Source organism: Sminthopsis crassicaudata, chromosome 5 (assembly GCF_048593235.1).
Source record: "Sminthopsis crassicaudata isolate SCR6 chromosome 5, ASM4859323v1, whole genome shotgun sequence".
NCBI lineage: Eukaryota > Metazoa > Chordata > Mammalia > Dasyuromorphia > Dasyuridae > Sminthopsis > Sminthopsis crassicaudata.
In genome coordinates, this window is record NC_133621.1 from 51,307,105 (window position 1) to 51,326,426 (window position 19,322).

Sequence of the window (19,322 nt, forward strand, 5' to 3'; positions counted from 1 at the left end):
CCCTCAGACACTGATAGAAACAGTCTAATACTCTGAACCTGAATCAATCCTTGTAGAAAGAAAAAAGCAGTATGAAATGCTACTTAGTATGTCTGGCTATGTGCTAGAGATGTAAATATAAAAACCACAATCCCTTCCCTCAATTGATACAGCATATGATAAAAAGTGGCCATAGCTACTGAAGGCCCAGGAAAGAAAATTCTTTTCAATAAAGCCCTTGGCACTGTCAAGCAGATCAACATCAGAAACTGATGATGATTTTATTGGTAGAAATGGCTTTAAAGAAGAATCTTTATCATCTGCTGTGTCGCTGCACCCTAGCAATCTTGGGATTTTCCATCTGACTTGCAGTGAAGATCTTCTATAAATTTGTCTCCTTCCTTACAATAAGAGCTCCTGGGAGGAGGTACCACTTTACTTTTCTCCCTATATTCCCAGAACATTGCACAGTGCTTTGCATCCATGCCCCAGTAATGCTTCATTCATTCATTCATTCATTCCTTTTGCTGGCTTAATTTCTCAATCAAGTTTGATCCCAACCATCTTCCTTCCAACTTGCTGCTCATATTCCTTTTCTTCTCCTAGTTCTGGAAACAAGAACACATCAGTGCCAGGGGGGCTTCAGAAAAGGCTGTCATCAGACTTCCCCAAAGCTCTATACAACCAAACTATCCTTCTAGCCAACACTGTTATATGCTGTTTCCTCCTATTAGGATCTAAGTTTTTTGAGGGGAGAGACTTTTGTCTTTCTGTATTTACATCTATAGCACATAGTCAGAGATACTAAGCAGCACTTCAAACTGCTTTTTTGCTCATGTATTCTCACCATTTTATGTATGAGGAAACTGGGGCAAAAAGAGGGACATGATTGTTCATCATCACACATCTTGTGTTGGAAGCAGAAATCAAACTTAGAACTCTCCTGATTCCAACCTCATATTTTAATATTTTGTCTTCTCTACTCTACCATAGCGTCTACTGACCTTGAGTCAGAGGACATAGATTTAAATGTCTCTGACATGTACTACCTGTGTGACTGTGGAAAAGTCACTTTATATCTTGCTGGATGTTTCCACATCTGTAAAATGGTAGGGTTATATTAGCATACATGGAAAGAAGAATGGACTTGGAATCAAATGATCTTGGTTTGAATCTAATTTCAATCTTTATTGTAGGTATCTAATTTCTATAAGCCTTAGTCCTCTCCTCTTTCTTCTCCTCCCCTCCCCCCCACAGACAAATACTTGTAATAATATATTGAGGAACAAAGCTGTTGTGAGGAAAGAACTTATAAACCACAAAATGTCAATTCGGTATTATTGCTATTCTTACTACTGATACTAATATAATTGTTTAATATTACATAGATTACTTTCTCTAGTAGAGCACTCTCAAAGTTTTAGTCATTAAGTCTTTATAAATTGAGCAATTTCTGTGAAACTTGAGAGACAAAAAGTGCAAAGCTAGAAAAGATAATTATAACTGAAATTATACTATAGCTAACAAAAGAAAATAGAGAAAAATGAAGATGTATTATTGTAATTTTTGAAGAGATGATCATGAGATGAATCATAGGTTTCAGAAAAGATTTAACAAATTTGCACAAAGACCTCGATTTAAGGCCATATTGTACCTGTATGCCAGGAGTCTTATTACAAAAAACAAACAAACAAACAAACAAAAAAACCTCCAAAGTATCCAAATATCATACCTTGGCAAAAAATACGGTGAGGTGAGTTTCACTGCCCACAATCCAAATGGGGAACTTTGGCGATTTCAAGTAAGAACCAACCTAGGGAAAATTTAGCAACAAAAATAACAGGTCAGGTGGATTGTTCTATTTTATGATGATAACAGGTATATAAAATTCTTAAATACTTTTTATTTGAAGCTTGACTATTTACTTGAAGGAAGTTTTTATTTTCTGCAGATGTAGGTACCCCTAACCTGGTTGATAAGACACTACTTCTCCAAAGCAATCCCAATAAACTTTAAATAAAAAACACCATCTGAAGCTAAAAAGAGAATTATGGAGATTGAATGTAATGTAATGTGTGGATTATACACAAGCTATATACACTTCTTTTTCTGTTTATTTTTCTCTGCTGTTATTTTTTTTTTCTGTTCTAATTTTTTTTCCTCAACATGATTCATAAAAAATGTGTATTTAAAAAGTTAATATACATTTATAACCAGAAAAATAAAACAATACAGAATAAAATAAAAGATAATACAATACTACTCCTTATTAAATTGGCAATAAGGAGGAAGCTGCAGAACCTCACCTAGAGGGAATCAGAACAGCTCTGAGAAAGTTTTCTGAATAAACTTTTCAGCTTAGAAAGCTATGTCTTGAATTCCAGGTCAGTATCATACACAAAATACCTCAAAACTTAAAATTCCTTCAGTAATAAGTAATGTAGTGATGAATGATTCTTCTATTATTACAAAGAATCTCTAAAATGCAGATCTTAAGTCAAAAACACCCTTGTAATAATAGGCTTATAATGAATATCTCTAAAAAATAAAGTGTGTAAAATATTTTCACTGTAGCACAGTGTTCCATAATTTTAAGTATCATAAATAAGAAATAATTAAATCAAAGTATATGAAAATGTGTACTCTTCCAACAAAAATTCATGACAAAGAACAAAGTGATATCTGACATTTGTATAGTACTTCAAATTTTACAGAATGCTTCCATATTTTTATTTCATTGACTCCTCAAAGCAATTCCATCTGAGGTAACAGATCCATTACTAAAATGGGGGTGCTGCTATACCCATTTTAAAGAAAATTAACTGATTAAATGATCTGCCCATGCTGAAAAAGTGGCTGAGCTAGACTTATAATGCAGATATCTTCATTCTTAGACCCCAGTATTTTCTCAACAAATAGTAATTATTAAGTATCTATTTGGTGTCAGGCCCTATGTTTGGGCTAATGACACAAAGAAAGGCCAAGACAGGGCCTGTTATAGAGGATCTCATAGTCTAATGGGGACAACAACATGCAAACAATATGTACAAAGAGTTATAGATAGGGGGAAGAAGGATGGGGAGGAGGGGAGGTCATGAGACTTACGAGGGATTGAGAAAGACTTCCTGCCAAAGGTGGGATTTTAGCTGGGAACTTGAAGGATGCCAGGGCTATTGGAAGATAGAAATGTGGAGTAAGAGCATTCCAGGCTGGGGGCACATGAGTGAAAAAGGCCTGAAATCAGGTGATGGAGTGTCTATTTCATGGAACAGTTGGGGGCCAGTGTCTTGGGATCAGAGTATATGGTGGAAGGGAGTATCGGAGTAAGAAGACTGGAAAGACAGGTTGAGTGGCAGCAATTATGAAGGACTCTGAATATCAAATAGTTTTGATCCACAGCCCTGTAACTGGTTGCAGAAACGACATGATCAGAATAATCACTTTGGTAACTGAGTGGAGGGAGGACTAGAACAGGGAGGGACTGGAACACTGGTGGGCTCCTGTAATCATGCCGGTGGTGGAGATGATGGCCTGATCCGGCTGTGGGAGAGGAGCAGGGGACCACTAGGAGAGCTATTACAAAGGTCAAATGTTTAGGCTTTGGCACACTGGATTCCAGGTTGGGGGGAAGGAGTTGGGGTGATAGAGAGTGAGGTGAAAGCCTGGATGACTGGATGGGTGGCCAGGTCCTCTTCAGTAATAGGGATATTTGGAAGGGAAAAGAACCCAAGGGAAAGATGATGAGTACAATTGTGGACATGGAGAGATGTCTATGGGTCACCTAGTTCCATTATCCTCTACTTTTTGTGACTAATACTAGATATTGCAAAAACTTCAAGAAAAATCTGCTACATGTAATTAAGTGCCAAAACCAATGGCATTATTTGATACCTCTCACCCAATTTCCTATCCTGCCATGCCCATTCATTTTCCTTTTATACTGCTCTCATCTGATTCTCTTGTTATCTGTTTGAATATTTCCTCTCAATTTCCTTTGTCAAATCAACAATCCACCAAAAGGCATTTATTGAATGCTCACTACATGGCAGTTGATATACCAAATGCTGGGGATACAAAGCCAAAGCCATCTTTGTCTTCAAGAAGCTTACGTTATAAAGGAGTAGTTTATATTTTTTATATTCATCACTCAGATCACACTCCCTAACTGTAGGGTATACCCGATTGTATTAGACCCTCTCCTTTTCTCTTTACACTCCCACTTAGTAATCTTATCAACTCAAATGAGTTCTAAGTAAACTGATTATATTCAGCTTTGATCTTCCTCCTTACTTCTGAACTTTCCTATCATTACTGAAGGTGCCACCATCTTCCTCAACACTCAGATTCGCCATCTTGATCATCCTAGGCATCAGATTAAGTTACAAAATACTGCTTTTATCTACACAACACACTCCATTCTTCCTCACTTCTTACATAGTTATCCCAAGTCAAGCCCTTACTATCTCTTGGTTGAACTACAACAGCCTCTTAACTGATCTCTCTGTCTCAAGTCTTTTGCCTTCTCCAATCCATACTCTATAGAAAACAAAAGAATTTTCCTCAAAAACAAGTTTATTCATATTATTCCACTGATCACCAAACTCCAATGGCACCTTATGGCCACTAGGAACAAAAATAAACAACCCTGGCATTTAAAACTCTTCATAATCTGGCTCCTAAAGGTATTACCTTTTCTTAGTCTTTTCATACATTACAGACTCCTTCTACTCTGCAACCCAGCTCCCCTGATCTATTTAAATTTAGTACTATGTGTAATTTGTATTGGCTATTCCCCAAGGCTGGAACACTTTTCCTCCTTGCCTCCATCTAACAAGGGAGAAAACATGCAAGCAACTATGTTCAAATAAGATAAATATGGGACAATTTAGAGATAATAAAATGAGGGGACGTAGTAGCATTGAGAGATTAGAAAAGGCCTCTTGTGAATGGTGGGATTTTTAATGGAACCTGAAAGAAGCCAAACCATGGAGTTAAGGAAGAAAAATATTCATACATGGAGAGAGGCAGTGTCAATGAATCAAAGAGTGTGTAGTGGGGAATAAGGTATAATATTGAAAAGTTAAGTGGGAGTCAGATTAGGGAGGACTTTGAATGTCAGAGTTTCATATTTGATGCTCAAAATGAAAAAGATCCAAGAGTTAAGTGAATGGGGATAGAAGGAAGGCAACATAGTCAGACCTGTACTTTTAGAAGATCAATTTAAAAACTTAGTAGTAGATAGACTAGGGTGGTTGAGGCAGTTGAGGCAGGGAGAAAGACTAAAAAGCAACTGTTCTATTCCAAGCATGAGATGATGGAAGATATACAAGGATGGTGGCAATGTCAAAGAAGAGAAGGAATATATATATATATATATATATATATATATATATATATATATATATATATATATATATATATATATATATATATATATATATATATATACCAAGGATCTTATATGTATAGAATACCAAGATCTTACAAGATGATGAGGTTGAGAAAATATTACATTTTGTTTTAGACATATTGAGTTTAAGATGTCCAAGGGATCCAGTTCAAGATGTCTGACAGGAGATATTAGTCAAGATTTGGGTTAGTAAATTCAAGAAGCACAGAGTTAAATGAATACATGGAAGTTGCTGAGATCAAAGTGAAATAGTTATAGAGGTAGAAAAGAAAACGGATGGAGAGACAGCCTTGGGCAGGACCTTGATGAAGATACAAAAAAGTGAAACTGAGGAGTAGTTAGAAAAGTAAGAGAACCAGGAAAGAGAATGTGTCATGGAACCTTAAAGAAATGAGTATCAATGAGAAGTAGGTGGCTGGCAGTATTAAAGACTGAAGAGAGACCAAGAATTAAAAAGGATTAAGAAAAAGCCATTCCATTTGGTAATTAAGAGATCATTAGTAACACTGGAGACAGTGGTGTCAGTTGAATATTAGGAAGCCAGACTGGTTAGTACAGAAGAGAATAAGAGGGAAAAAAGCAGAGGAATTGATTGTATATGGCCTTCTCATGGAGTTTAGCTGTAAAAAAAAGGATAAGACATCTGGAATAATAGGCTAGTAGTAATGGATCAAATAATTGTTTTAAGGAAATATGGGTATGTGTGTAGGCAATAGGAAAGCAGCCAGTAGACAGTGAGAGACTGAAGATAAATGATGAGTGAGAACTATAGAAGACATAATCTGCTGGAAACTAGAGGATGGAATGCATGTAGAAACATTATGCACTGGCAAGAATAAGAGCTTTATATTCAAGTGAGCGATGGCAACAAGATTATACAATGACCAATTCTGATGGATGTGTCTGTTTTCAACACTGAGGTAATTCTGGCCAGTTCCAATAGACTTGAGATGAAGAGAGCCATCTGCATCCAGAGAGAACTGGTGGGACTGAATGTGGACCACAACATAGTATTTTCACCATTTTTTGTTGTTGTTTGCTTACTTTTTTATCTGATTTTTCTTGTAGAGCATAATGTGGAAATGTTTAGAATAATCACACATGTTTAACATATAGTAGATTACTTGCTATCTAGGGGAAGGGGTGGAGGGAAAGGAGGGAGAAAAATTTGTAACACAAAGTTTTGCAAGAGTGAATGCTGAAAACTATCTATGCATGTATTTTGAAAATAAAATGCTATTATTTAAAAAAAATGTTCAAGTGAGAGAAGAGATGATGATTGTAGAAGACAGTTCTGACCCTGGGCAAGTCACTTAACTACTATCTGCTTCAGTTTCCTCATCTGTAAAAAGAGGATAATAACAATAATATCTTCCTAAAGTTGTTGTGAGAATAAAATAAGATAATTTTGGTAAACTTTATTTAAACAACATTATTACTGTTATGATGTGAGTAGAGAAGGGGCAAAGAGAGAATTCTTAGTGAATGGCTTCAACTTTTTCAGTGAAATATAAGGCAAATTTCTCAAGTGAATAATAGATGGAGATGGGAGGAGATGGCTTGAAAAAAAGTCTGGAAAAGCCAATGTGGGAAGTGGGATAATGAGACAATTAGGGAGTTATAGTCTTGGTGCATGAGGGTCTAAGTGGAGATTAGGTTACATTAAGTGGATCCAGTAAGGAGGGTTTCTTGATTTTCATTAGCAAATGTTTCCCTTAGTTTTCCCTTCAAGCCTCAGCTCAACTGCCAAATTCTCCATGAAGACTGGATCCACAACTGTCCTCTTCTCTTCTGCATTCCGAATAACATGCTGTGCTCCTTGTTATATATTATATCAATACTTTCAAGTATTTTGCTTTATTGTTTCCCTGAAGCTCTTGAAGGTAGAAGGCAGTTTCATTTTTACCTCTATAAGGCATACTACCTGGCACATAATCACAAATATAATAGTTGTGAACTGACTGCTATATATAATGGCAAAAACTAAATTAAATATAAAATTGTAAGAATCATATAGTAAGTTCTCATTTCTCAATATAATGTGGGTTATTGCAAAGTTAAGAAAAACAGAGTTAATACACAATCATGACCTAAAAGGAATAAAAATACATTTGTAAAAAAGTAAATAGAGTTTGGGAGAGTATTATAAAACAATTATTATAAACCAATATAATAGGTCTGGCTTTTAACTAATGAATAAAAATACTTCAAAATGATATTCAATGTTAACATGGTCTCTAGAATACATTTCTCTTGATTGTCAAATCATTAGAAAAGGGATAGGAAAATGTCCAAATCCAATTACAATGGTCTTTACCCTATTCCTCTAAGCAGCTGGGACAGAACAGATATACTGCTCAAAAAGTTGATGCATCTTCAATACTTTACAAATATGAAACAATACACCTGCTGCTAGCATGTTAGATTCATATTTAAACAGGACAAAAAGTAATAGTCAAAAAAGGAAAATTATTCTTCATTGGTATCTTAACGAGACATTATTCTATTGTATCCAATGGTTGAAAAAGATTATATATTTATAAAATATTCAAGTTGTGATCAAATGAAAAAAAATTAATGCTTACAATATCACAATTAGAATCATCAGGACAACCAACCTTATGTGTCACTAGATTTCATATAAAAGCATATAACCAAAACAAATTGGAGAAAACATTTTTTTTTGTCCTTCAAATTCACATTTTAGTGATTTTAAAAAGTAATTCAGAGATTTAAACATATTTCACTCATTAGGGATTAAATTTCGTAACTTATTAACATTTTTTCATCACAGTTAAAACGTTTAAAAAAAAAATCAAACATAAATGAGGTTGATTCTTCTCTATGCCTGGTTTTCCATAGTGACTATAGAAAGATAAAACATGGTCCCAGTTGTTAAAGAGCTTATGATCTAACTGGGAAAACTAATACATATCACATTGTTAAGAAAGACACAAGACAGTATATACAAAAATAGTGTTGCTGAAAAAAGTCCAACCCTTATAAAAATACCCAACTGCATTGGTTCCTTCCACAAGAGAAGCTACCAACTCAAAAGCTGATAAGTAGTGCACCAAAATAAATGACCATAAAGGCATCTAAAATTTATTCAGTAAACAACTGACACTCAATATATTAACTAGTTACTTGTCATTAATTTTAATAAAGCGAGATTTAGAGGCTCAGATGAATTCTAACAGGCTTTTGCTGTGGCCTCACTTGAGAATCTAACAATTTCCTATGGTAATGTCCTTAGATGAAAATGAATCACAAATAGGCTAAGTATTCCAAAAGCTTTCAAATGATCTTCACGTGGTATAATTCCCAAGCCTTCAACTTTATATAATACTTTTTATAATACTTTAAATGTGGTCTGACAAGGGAAGAATAGCAAACAATAAGTTCTCTTATCACTAAGAATAAGCCTCTCTTAATGCTTCCTCACTTCTCATTAGCACATATAAGTTCCTTGAGAGCAGAAACTATTTGTGTCCTTGGAGTTTAGCAGAGTACTTGGCATGGGGTTGGGAATTAATAACCACTGATTGACTTATGCTACTAAGCCTTCAGTTCTCTCCCTGCCACCTCCCAACAACTGCAAACAATTTATATAGATATTTTTACATTTGTAAGATTCTGGTAGTTGATATTCTCAGATACAAGGTTAAAATTTCATAATGATGAATATAAGGCTAAAAGTAGCAACAGTGAGGAAAATGGACCGGCCAAGTGCTGTTTCCCTGGGATCTACAAAAATATTACAACCAAAAACAGGTCCCTAATATATTAGGTGGAACTTTTATAGGCATTTTTTGAAAGATACGGTCCCCCCTTCAAAAAAAAAAAAAAATCCCACTAGATAACAAAGATCAAGTACAACCTGCCTAGTGTGTCCAATTAAATGGCTTTTACCTTTTGTGCTGCAGATTTTTCAATTGAAAACCCATTTTTCCCTTTTTTTTTTTCTTTTTCAATGAAAAAAACTGAGGAAACATTCTAATAGCTAGATACCTGACAAATATAGATCACCTACTCTAAACTATTCCTGTTACAGATAAGGAAAATGGGTTCTAAAAGCTGAAGTGACTTGATCAATACCATTCAGGAGGTACCAAAGAAAGGTCTTGCATTCAAGACTTTTTGATTTTTAACTCCAAGCCAGATGTCTTTCCCATAATACTACATTCCCTGTAAAAACTCATCTTGTCCAATGCAAAAGGTAGATTAAGATGAGTAGAGACACTCATCTTATTTGACTATTTCAGTAAACATCTATGTGATATATTATATTCAAGGTTCTTAGAAAAGTAAGTTAATATAAAAAAACAAATTTGCATAAGGTAAACATAAAGACATAACAATTTTAACATCAGATTGCAATAATGAAAATATTCAGCATGCAATTTTCTTAATAGCTACAAATACCATATAATATTTTACTATCTTCTATGAAGACGTTATCAAAGGACTCATAAGAAAAAATTGTAGCACTTGATTGGTAAGAGTCTAAAAAATAAAATATTTCTAACTACATCCTATATTTCCTGATAACATCCAATAATATTGCACTTGTTTCTTTAAGGTAGATATATGCAGAGCTTTACATATAAACATTCTTTTGTATGTGCACTTACAAACAAAATCATGTCATGCTGCTTAGGCCCTTCTATAAGACTCACAACTCCACTCTCCATCAGATTGTGAACACTTTGAGTGCAGGGGCCATTCTGATCTTCTTTTTGAATTGTCAGCATGGCACTTTGCATATGGTAAGCATTTAACAAATGCTTTTCGATTCATTCCTATATGTACTAATGGGAAAGTCACCTGGCTTTGCCGTATGCCAACTGTTGGAGGTTTAGTAAAATGGGAACTGAGTGGGAAGGGTCAAAACTACCGGAGAATGAACTAATTTATGTGGAGGAAGTTACTGTTATCAGATTTATTGACCTGTAAGACAATTTTGCCTTTTTAATTGATAAATAAAGTCAACAAAAATTAAAAGAATATAATACATAAAGGGAATGATAAGTAGGAGGGAAGGGAAATGATTATTGCTATAAATTAAAATTATTCTTATTATAAAATCCTACCATCATCAAGGACCTAAAATAGATGAAACATTTTGCCTAAATCTGTCCTTTCCCCTCAAAAAAATGTTATCTTCATACATATAAACCTTTATAGATATCATGCCTCCATAAAATAAATATTTTCAATATTCAAAAATTAAGTTCATGGATATATTTTATTACTAAGGAAAGGATATGACGGATAAAAAAGAGTGCTAAACGGTTTCTACAGTTGGAAAAGATAAAAATAAGAAATCCAGATTCAAATTTCAATTTTTCTTTTCTTTTCTTTATAAACTAGCAAAACTTCTACTAGCTCTGAATTTGCTTTGGGGAGAAACATGAAAACTTTGGACTTGAACTCTACCCATTTCAAAGGCTTGCAATTCATGGCAATTCAAAACATGTTTGCCTTCATGAGATAAATCAACATACAGATACAGATTCATTTGTTATTTTCAAGAAATGAAATGGATCATTATATATTTAGAGTCACTATTGCCTAGCCCTTGCTCTACAACATACTCTCAACATATCCAATAGCAACAAAATACACTTTAAAGCAGTCAAACATTTCAAAAATTATATTAAAGTTACTAATATTCAGTATTTTAAAAAATCAACTTACCTTACAATATCTTAAAGATTCCATTAATGTTAAAAAGCCTATGGTTGCTTGTTTATGTATGCCAAGAAGTTCTGTTTAAAAGAAAAAAAGAAAGATTATTTTATTACCATAAAGATCTGCATAACATTTTCTCAGTTTGGCTTAAAACTATCATTTTCTTTACTCTCTAATAAAGTTTTAATTCCTCTCTCTTAGTAACATTACTATAAGGTCTTATAGACTACCTATTTGTTATCATATGCTATTGGCTCAAATTTAGCATGTGTAAAAGAATACAATATAGTGGCATGTTTACAGATATACACATACATACAAATAATCTATGTATGTAAATATATATATATATATATATATATATATATATATATATATGTTATGTTGCAAAAATGTGTTTTTGATACTATCATAGCAAATTCATCATAGGAGATAACAGTAGACCATAAACTAAAGTTAGAAAGGATTTTTGAGATCAACTAATTTAACCCCCTCCTTTTAAATGAGGTCTCTGATACCCAGAGAGGCCAAGTCACTTGCTGAAATTACACAGTTAAGGAATTAGCCAAAATGACAGCTGAACACTTATGTTCTTTGGCCCCAAATCCACTGATCTAACTACATAAGCAAATTATGTAAAACTTTAAATTTAAGTATAAACACTAAACAAACATCTTTAGAAAATCTTCCCAATAGTAAAAAGCCTTTTATTCATTTAACAAAACAAATGCTGAAAACCTGTAAACTGAGAAAAAAAAAATTAATTACTATTTATGCAAAATACTAATGTACTTTATCCGTATTTCTTATTATTTCCAATAAAAACTATTAAGATTTTCCACTGTATACTTGCACATTACCAAAATTGTGGATATTATACTGTAATATAGTAAATGCAAATATAATAAAACCTCACTAATTCAAAACTAAAAAGGGGGTATACAATTCTGAATTAATGAAAAACTTGATTTATGAACTTTACTTGAAAAATTTATTCTTTTAAATAATTTAAATATTCCTCCAGAAATCCTGTTTACACTGAATTAAGCAAATTTTTTGGCACTGGAATAGCAGACATTCTAGTAACAATTTAGAAAGAATACAAAGATTCTTTTTCTATTTAAACTTTATAAATTCTAAATTAATACAAGCAAAACTGAAGTTTTTTTTAATGTCTGAGGACTACCTGAAATTCTAACAGCTTAATTTTCATTGTCAGAATTGCCCCCCCAAATCCATTTTAATTATGATATAAAGTAGCTAAAGTGTTTTTAGATTCTTATCAAAAGCCAAGTACTTCATTTGATAGAACTTTGGAAATTTGCAACCTACTCTAGCAAGATTTGTCCAAACTTTTCTGTTGATGAGGGGAGAAATTTTTATTGTAATTGTTTTGATCATAAAATGAACAGAATTCAAACCAGATTCAAAATAATTTACCTATACATAATTAGATCTTTTTAACTACTTAATTTACTATCCAAGAATGGTATGATTTAAAACTAGATTTGGCACACAATCTTCCTAATATCATAAAATAGTATGGTGAAGGAAGTAGTAAGGAACATAGGAAGTAATAAGTGTAGAATATGGAAAAAGTTTTAGCTGAAGGGAGAGGAGATCTGGATTTTAGTTCTGTGTGTACAATCAACTTAGCTGCATGACTTTGACCAAACTATAACTTCTATGGGCTTCAGTTTTCTTATCTGTAAAGTGAGAGTGTTAAAATAAATTATCTCATTTTAGATTAAAAACTCCATGATTCCAAGTCTCTATATGTATGTTTTAAAACAATTATGTATATTTATTACATATTATTAAGATATTAAATATGATCATTCTCTTTTAGGGAAAAACATGTACATTAAAATGTCTATTTCTGAAACCACTAAACTTAGAAGTTCTCAAAGAACTACAGATGAATCACAAAATCTTACGTGACAATGACATCAGTAACATAATCATTAAAGTCTTTGAAACTTCAAAATTATTACAGCCAGGTAGTATAACTGTTAGTAGCAAAATTCAGAATTTTAAAAAAGTGACATATTGCTAACTTCATATCTGGATTTCACAAGACTACTTTAGTTTGAACCTACATAGCAGGATAATGTAAAGAAAAATAACCTTGTTAGCTCATAATCATTTTCAGGTAATTCATAAAAATTGTAGCTGAAACTTATGCTATATAGAAAAGTTCTCATTTCCTTTAAAAGAAAAACTTAAGCTTTTGTAGAATTATCCCGTATACTTACAGAAATCAACTTAGAAGAAAAAAATTAGCAACAGACTGCTAAGAATGTAGGCAATGTACTCCTTACATATCTACACCAATAAAACCCTGAAATTCTACCAGATGTAATAAAGGCTAAGAAATCTGATTTAAAAAAAAAAAAAAAAAAAAAAAAAAAAAAAAGGAATTTCTCCTATTGAACAATGCCACAAAAATCAGCTAACCCTTACCACCACCAGCAAAGCCAGCAATCAGCATAGGATAACTTCCAAGTTAAGACCAGAGAAGGACACATGTAGCCTACAAAACTCTATCAGCAACAAAAATCTATTAGCTTTTGCTGGACACAAGCAAATGGGATCCAGGCAGGGCTGAACCCTGGGAGACAGACTAGGTGCAAGAAGGTAGGAAACTCAGGACAAAATTGAACAGGGCTGATAATTTCATCTGAAAGCCGAGCCTGGCCTTAGAAGAAAGTCTCATTCAGGACCTAAAGTTGGAGAGATGAGTAAATAAAACCAAACACTGTGAAGTATTAAAATATAAAATGTTATAACAAAAAGAGCTGACTAAAAAAAAAAAAAAAAAAGGTAAAGATGATTAAAAAGTCATGGGCTTGCCTGAAAACTATCTTTCAAAATAAAAACAAAAAATGTCAATACCATATTTCAAGATATCATAAATGAAAATGTCCAGCATTATTAGGATCAGAGGTTCTAAAAGAATATACTAATACACATACATACATAATACATAATACATATAAAATATGAAAGAAATTCCCAGTCTCAGGAATAAAACAGCTAAAATCTAGAGGTTACAATCAAAAGAAAAAAAAATACAGCAAACATAAAGAAAGAAACAGTTTAAGTACTAAGAATCTATACTGAGGATCAAATAAAATCTATTTTACTAAAAATACATTATCTTGGAATATGATATTCCAAAAGACAAAATACTAGATTTACAACCAAGAATATTTTACCCTGCAAAGGTAAGCATAACATTATAAGGAGAAAAAAATAAGCCTTTAATAGAATAGACATCTTTCAAGTATTCTTGATGGAAAGATCACAGGTGAGCAGAAACTCTGAAATTCAAAGAAAAGGGTCCAGAGAAACTGAGAAAGACATTTATTTGAACAAATAGAAAGTGCTTTAAGATGCTATAATGCTAAAATAGTAATGAGAGAGAAGAAAATTTTTTTCTTCAGAATAGTAAATGTCTTGAAATGATAGTGACACATTGACTCTATTCTTAGAAGAGGAGGAAAGTTAATAAGGAGGAATATATCAGTGCAGAAATAAAAAATGTGGTGGAGTTTGCCATTTCCCCTACGTGGGATGTTTGTGAAGAATTTCACTCTTATCTAAAGTATATAAAGGAGGGCTGAATATTCACTCACAGGTCAATATAGAAAACACGAAAATCAGTCTTTTCAGTTAATGAAGGCTGGCAAAATGCTCTTTACCCCATCCTCACTTATTTTACCTTTAATCTCTTCTTTCCAATCACACAGCTACCCACTTGTTAAGGCCCTCTACTGGATGCTCCTCAGCTTATCAAACTTAAAATGAGTCACTCAAACCCCAAACCAATACTCAAAAATAGTCTGATTATGACAAGAGTACACATGTATTAGTCCTGCAGAACATGTCTCTCTCTAAGACAGTCTAAGATTTTCATCAGGATTTGTTTTAGTTTTGTTGTTGCTATATCATATTTTTGACATGTATTGCAAGTTTTGCAACCCACTAAAACCCTGAATCCTTTTTTCTATATGGCCATAATTTCCTTACCTTATACTTACAAAATTAATTTCCGAATTTGTATATAAAGATTTAACTTTTTTTTTTCCATTAAATTTCATCTTAATTTGTTAGGGGAAAATATAAATAGGTATTCTAGACAAGATCTTATCTACAATAAGTACATGATTAAAATTTTTCAGGACTTATTTTCTCTCATCCCATTTTCTTAGAAATAATTATAATCCTATCTTTAAAATCTTCTGGCTTTTGTTCTAAAAAAACCCTTTTTTGGAAAAAAAATATAACATGCTCATATTTTGAAACTCAAGTAATAATGTTAAGATCATCTTATAATCTCAATTCATGCAGGGTATTTCACATTAAAACTACTGCATACTAAACAACAATGTTGCATATTGAGATAGTTCATTCTAAGTCATTCAAATTTTAAGGAAGGGGTGCTTCCTTAGATTGTATATTCTTGTAACATTATCATGATTCTAAGATCCGAAAAATCTATCACAATAATGGGCATACTTCTTCCAAAAGTAAAAAACTGTAGCACACCCAAGACTTTTCATCACATACAATTTTGTTCTTATCTTCCTATAATAAAACCAGATACTTATAAACTCCTATCTATTCACAGAAGTCTTCTTAGTTTTAAATACTACATGGTACCAGTGCAAAATACTACTGGTCAGCTAATCTCATTTGTCTTATATGGCTGGACAAATTTTTAGTCTCTTTTTGTCAAACACATGAATCTCGCCACTATCCCTGAGGAGATGCACAAATTCTTAGAAATCATGGTATTTTATGAATCAAAACTATGTAATCAAAATGACACTGGTACCGTGTAGTAGGAAAATTTGCTAGTTTTTCTAGCAGCTACTAACCCAGATCCAGGTCACAAATTCAGGGTGATGGAGGAGGGTGCCTGTGTTCTGGAGTGTGTTCCTGGGTAGGGAAGTCATAGGTCCCAGGATGTTCATTATTAGAGGAGCAGAAGTAGCCAACACTGGTATCACACTCCCTCCCCCCCCAAAACAACAACAGAGCAAGGTCTCTGCAGCAACTTTTAGCCCAATCTGAATTCTGCAGCAGAATAATAAGGACAAGAATCCCAGACCAAAGCAAAGCCTTGGCTACATCACAAAATTTTATCACTCAGGACCAGGACAGCTTTCCAGATGGCCGACAGCAGCTGAGTCCAAAAGTGTCTACTCTTGTTTAGACAATCCCAGATTGGGAACTTACACAGCTCAGGCCTGAGGGTGAGCAATTAGATACTATCCCATGTCAAAGGATTCTGGGAGAACTGAAAGCTAACAGATCCTGATTCTGAGCTGGAATAATAATAATAATAATAATAATAATAATAATAATAATAATAATAATAATAATAATAATAATGATAATAATGCTCAATATTTCAAGAAAAAGCCCAGGTCATTCCTCCAAACATATGCAGAGCATAAGCTAAATGGGTCCAAAGACAGAAACTCAAAAGATGGAAGAATGAGCAAATAAAAATAGAATCCCATGACAAAAAACTATGATGTTCAAGACACACAAAGAGAAGAAAATTACTACAAAATACCTATAAGCAAAGCCTAAAAGAAAAACCCAAAGGCATAAATTCAACTTGATTTCCCAGAAGAGACGAAGCAAGATTTTAAAAAGCCAATTCTGATGAGAATTAAGTTCACTCATTCCCTCTTCTCTTGCTCTACTGTAAAAGCTTTTTCTTGCCTCTTTTCTGGCACACAATTTCCCCTTCCCTTTCTCTCAGTATATTTCTCTCACATCTTGATTTTTTTTTAAATAGATAGTACCCCATCATATTCAACTCACACTTGTGTCCTGTCTATATATACTTCTAACTGCCATAATGAGAAAGTCCTAATGAGTTACCAGTATCATTTTCCCATGTAGGAATATAAACAGATACATCTTAAGTCCCTTATGATATTCTTTTTCTGACTATCTCCTTATGCCTCTCCTGAGATCTGTATTTGAAATTCAAATTTTTTATTTAGCTCAGGTCTTTTCATCATGAATGCTTCAAAGTTCTCTATTTCATTGAATATCCACCTTTCCCCCTGAAAGATCAAATTCATTTTGTTGGGTAGGTGATTCTGAGCTGTAATCCTAGCTCCATTGCTCTCCAGAACATCATATTCCAAGTACTTCAATTCCTTAAAGTAGAAGCTGCTATATTTTGTGTTAACCTGACTAACTACACTATATTTGAATTGTTTCCTTCTGGATGCTTGCTATATTTTCTTCTTAATCTGGAATTCTGGAATTTGGCTATAATATTCCTGGGAATTTTCATCTTGAGATTCAGGAGATGATCAGTGGATTCTTTCAATTTTTAATTTATCCTCTGGTTCTAGAATATTAGGACAGTTTTCCTTGATGATTTCTTGAAAGATGATGTCCTGGCTATTTTTTTGAACCTTGGCTTTTAGATAGACCAATAATTTTAAAATAGGTAGACCAATAATTTAAAAATTATCTTTCTTGGATCTGTTTTCAGATCAGTTGTTTTTCCAATGAGATATTTCACAATTTTTTCCCTTATTTTTTCATTCTTTTGGTTTTATTGTTTCTTGATTTCTCAAGAAGTCATTAGCTTTAATTTGCTTGATTCTAATTTTTAAGAAATTATTTTACTCATTGAGTTTTTGTATCTCCTTTATATTCAGTCAATTTTGCTTTCTAAGGCATTTTTCTCCTCATTACCTTTTTATATTTCCTTTTGCATCACTCTTATTTCTCTTCTCAGTTTTCCTTCCATCTTTTTTGATTTTTGAAATTCTTTTTGAGTTCTTCCATGGTCTGAGAGCAATTCTTATTTTTCTTGGAGGCTTTACATGTAAGAGCTTTGATTTTGCTATCTTCTTCTGTGTGTATATTTTCATTTTCCATAGTATCTTTCTATGGTTAGAATCTTTTTCTATTATATACCCATTTTCTCAGTTTATTACTGGGCTTCTATTTCCAGGGTGGAGAGTGCAACATAGGGTCCAGGGATTTTGTGCGGTTGTTTTCAAAGTTCCTTCTAGAGACCTGTACTGTGAAAGCCAGCACTGCTACCCAGATCTGAGCATGAACAAAGCAAAAAGTGCTATCTCAATGTAAGCAAAGAGGCCCCTACAATCTCCCTCTGACCAACCCTTTGTCTTCCCATCTATGAGTTGAGATCTCCAGAAACTGCTGCTGTTGCTACTATGGCCACTATTGATTCAGTTGTTCCCAAAACTTGTTCCTGATTTGCTGGGGCTCCCCTCACATCCTAGAGGGACAAACTTTTCTTGCCAACCTTCCAAGTTGTCCTTAATATCTGTGAGCTGAGAGGTCTGGAGATTGTTGTCACTGCTGCTGATTTAGAGGCTCGGAGGCCCACCTTGCCTTGCTGAACTTGGGGCCATGCTCCTGGCAACCTTCCAAGGCAATTTCACCTGAAAAACTGTACTACTCCATCTCTTTGTAGGTTCTGACGCTTTAAAATTTGTTTGGAATCATTATTTAGAGATATTTGTAAGGATCTGGGGGAGACCTTGGCCTGGTCTTTGCCTTCACTCCACCATCTTGGCTCCCAAAGAAATCTCAGAAAACTACTCAGATCTCTTAGGAACAGAGGACTAAGAAAGATTAAAATTCATAGGTCACATCCTGAAAGAATCACCCAAATTCTGTTACAATCCAGACCTTTGCAGGTCAAAGGAAAAAAAAAAAATACCGCAAGCAACCAAAAGAAAAGAATTTAAATACTGAAGAGCCAGTCAGTACTTCACACATAATTTAGCAGCCACTGTCAAAAAAGAGCGAAGAGCTTGGAATACAACTTATCTCAGAAAGCAAAGAATATAGACTTAGAACAAAGAATAATTTATCCAACAAAACTGAATATAAATCTACAGGAAGAAAAAAATGGACCTTTAATGAAACAAAGAACCTCCAAGCATTTTTGCTGAAAAGAGTAAATAAAGCTGCATGGCTCTGAAGTTCAAACTCAAATGTAAAGAAACAAACAAAACAACAACAACAACAACAAAAAACAAATCAAAACTCTTAAGATGAAAAAAGGATGATATTCAAATATGGAGAGATGTACTTATGTTCCCTTTGAACTCTATCATCATTAGGGGACTCGAGAGTCTAGTTAGATACTACAATTGATTCTGTAAAGTCTTGTTAATCTTAAGAGAAGAATGGAAAGAGAAAGGAAGAGAAATATACTAGG

At 33.5% G+C, this 19,322-nt stretch overlaps 1 protein-coding gene and 1 long non-coding RNA gene across 3 annotated transcripts in view; one reads left to right on the forward strand and one right to left on the reverse strand.

Moving 5' to 3' along the window:
- The window catches only part of MINDY3 (MINDY lysine 48 deubiquitinase 3), an 89,588-nt gene that overhangs the window by 40,852 nt on the left and 29,414 nt on the right, over positions 1–19,322 (reverse strand). For both annotated transcript variants that reach the window (XM_074266671.1, XM_074266672.1), the window contains 2 exons: positions 11,090–11,160; positions 1,712–1,792 (listed from right to left, as the gene is read on the reverse strand). In XM_074266671.1, coding sequence (XP_074122772.1) covers positions 1,712–1,792; positions 11,090–11,160 — 152 coding nt within the window. The remainder of the gene's footprint in view (positions 1–1,711; positions 1,793–11,089; positions 11,161–19,322) is intronic.
- LOC141542366 (uncharacterized) overlaps positions 1–19,322 on the forward strand; it is a 55,416-nt gene that overhangs the window by 27,134 nt on the left and 8,960 nt on the right. The gene's annotated exons all lie outside the window — the stretch shown is intronic.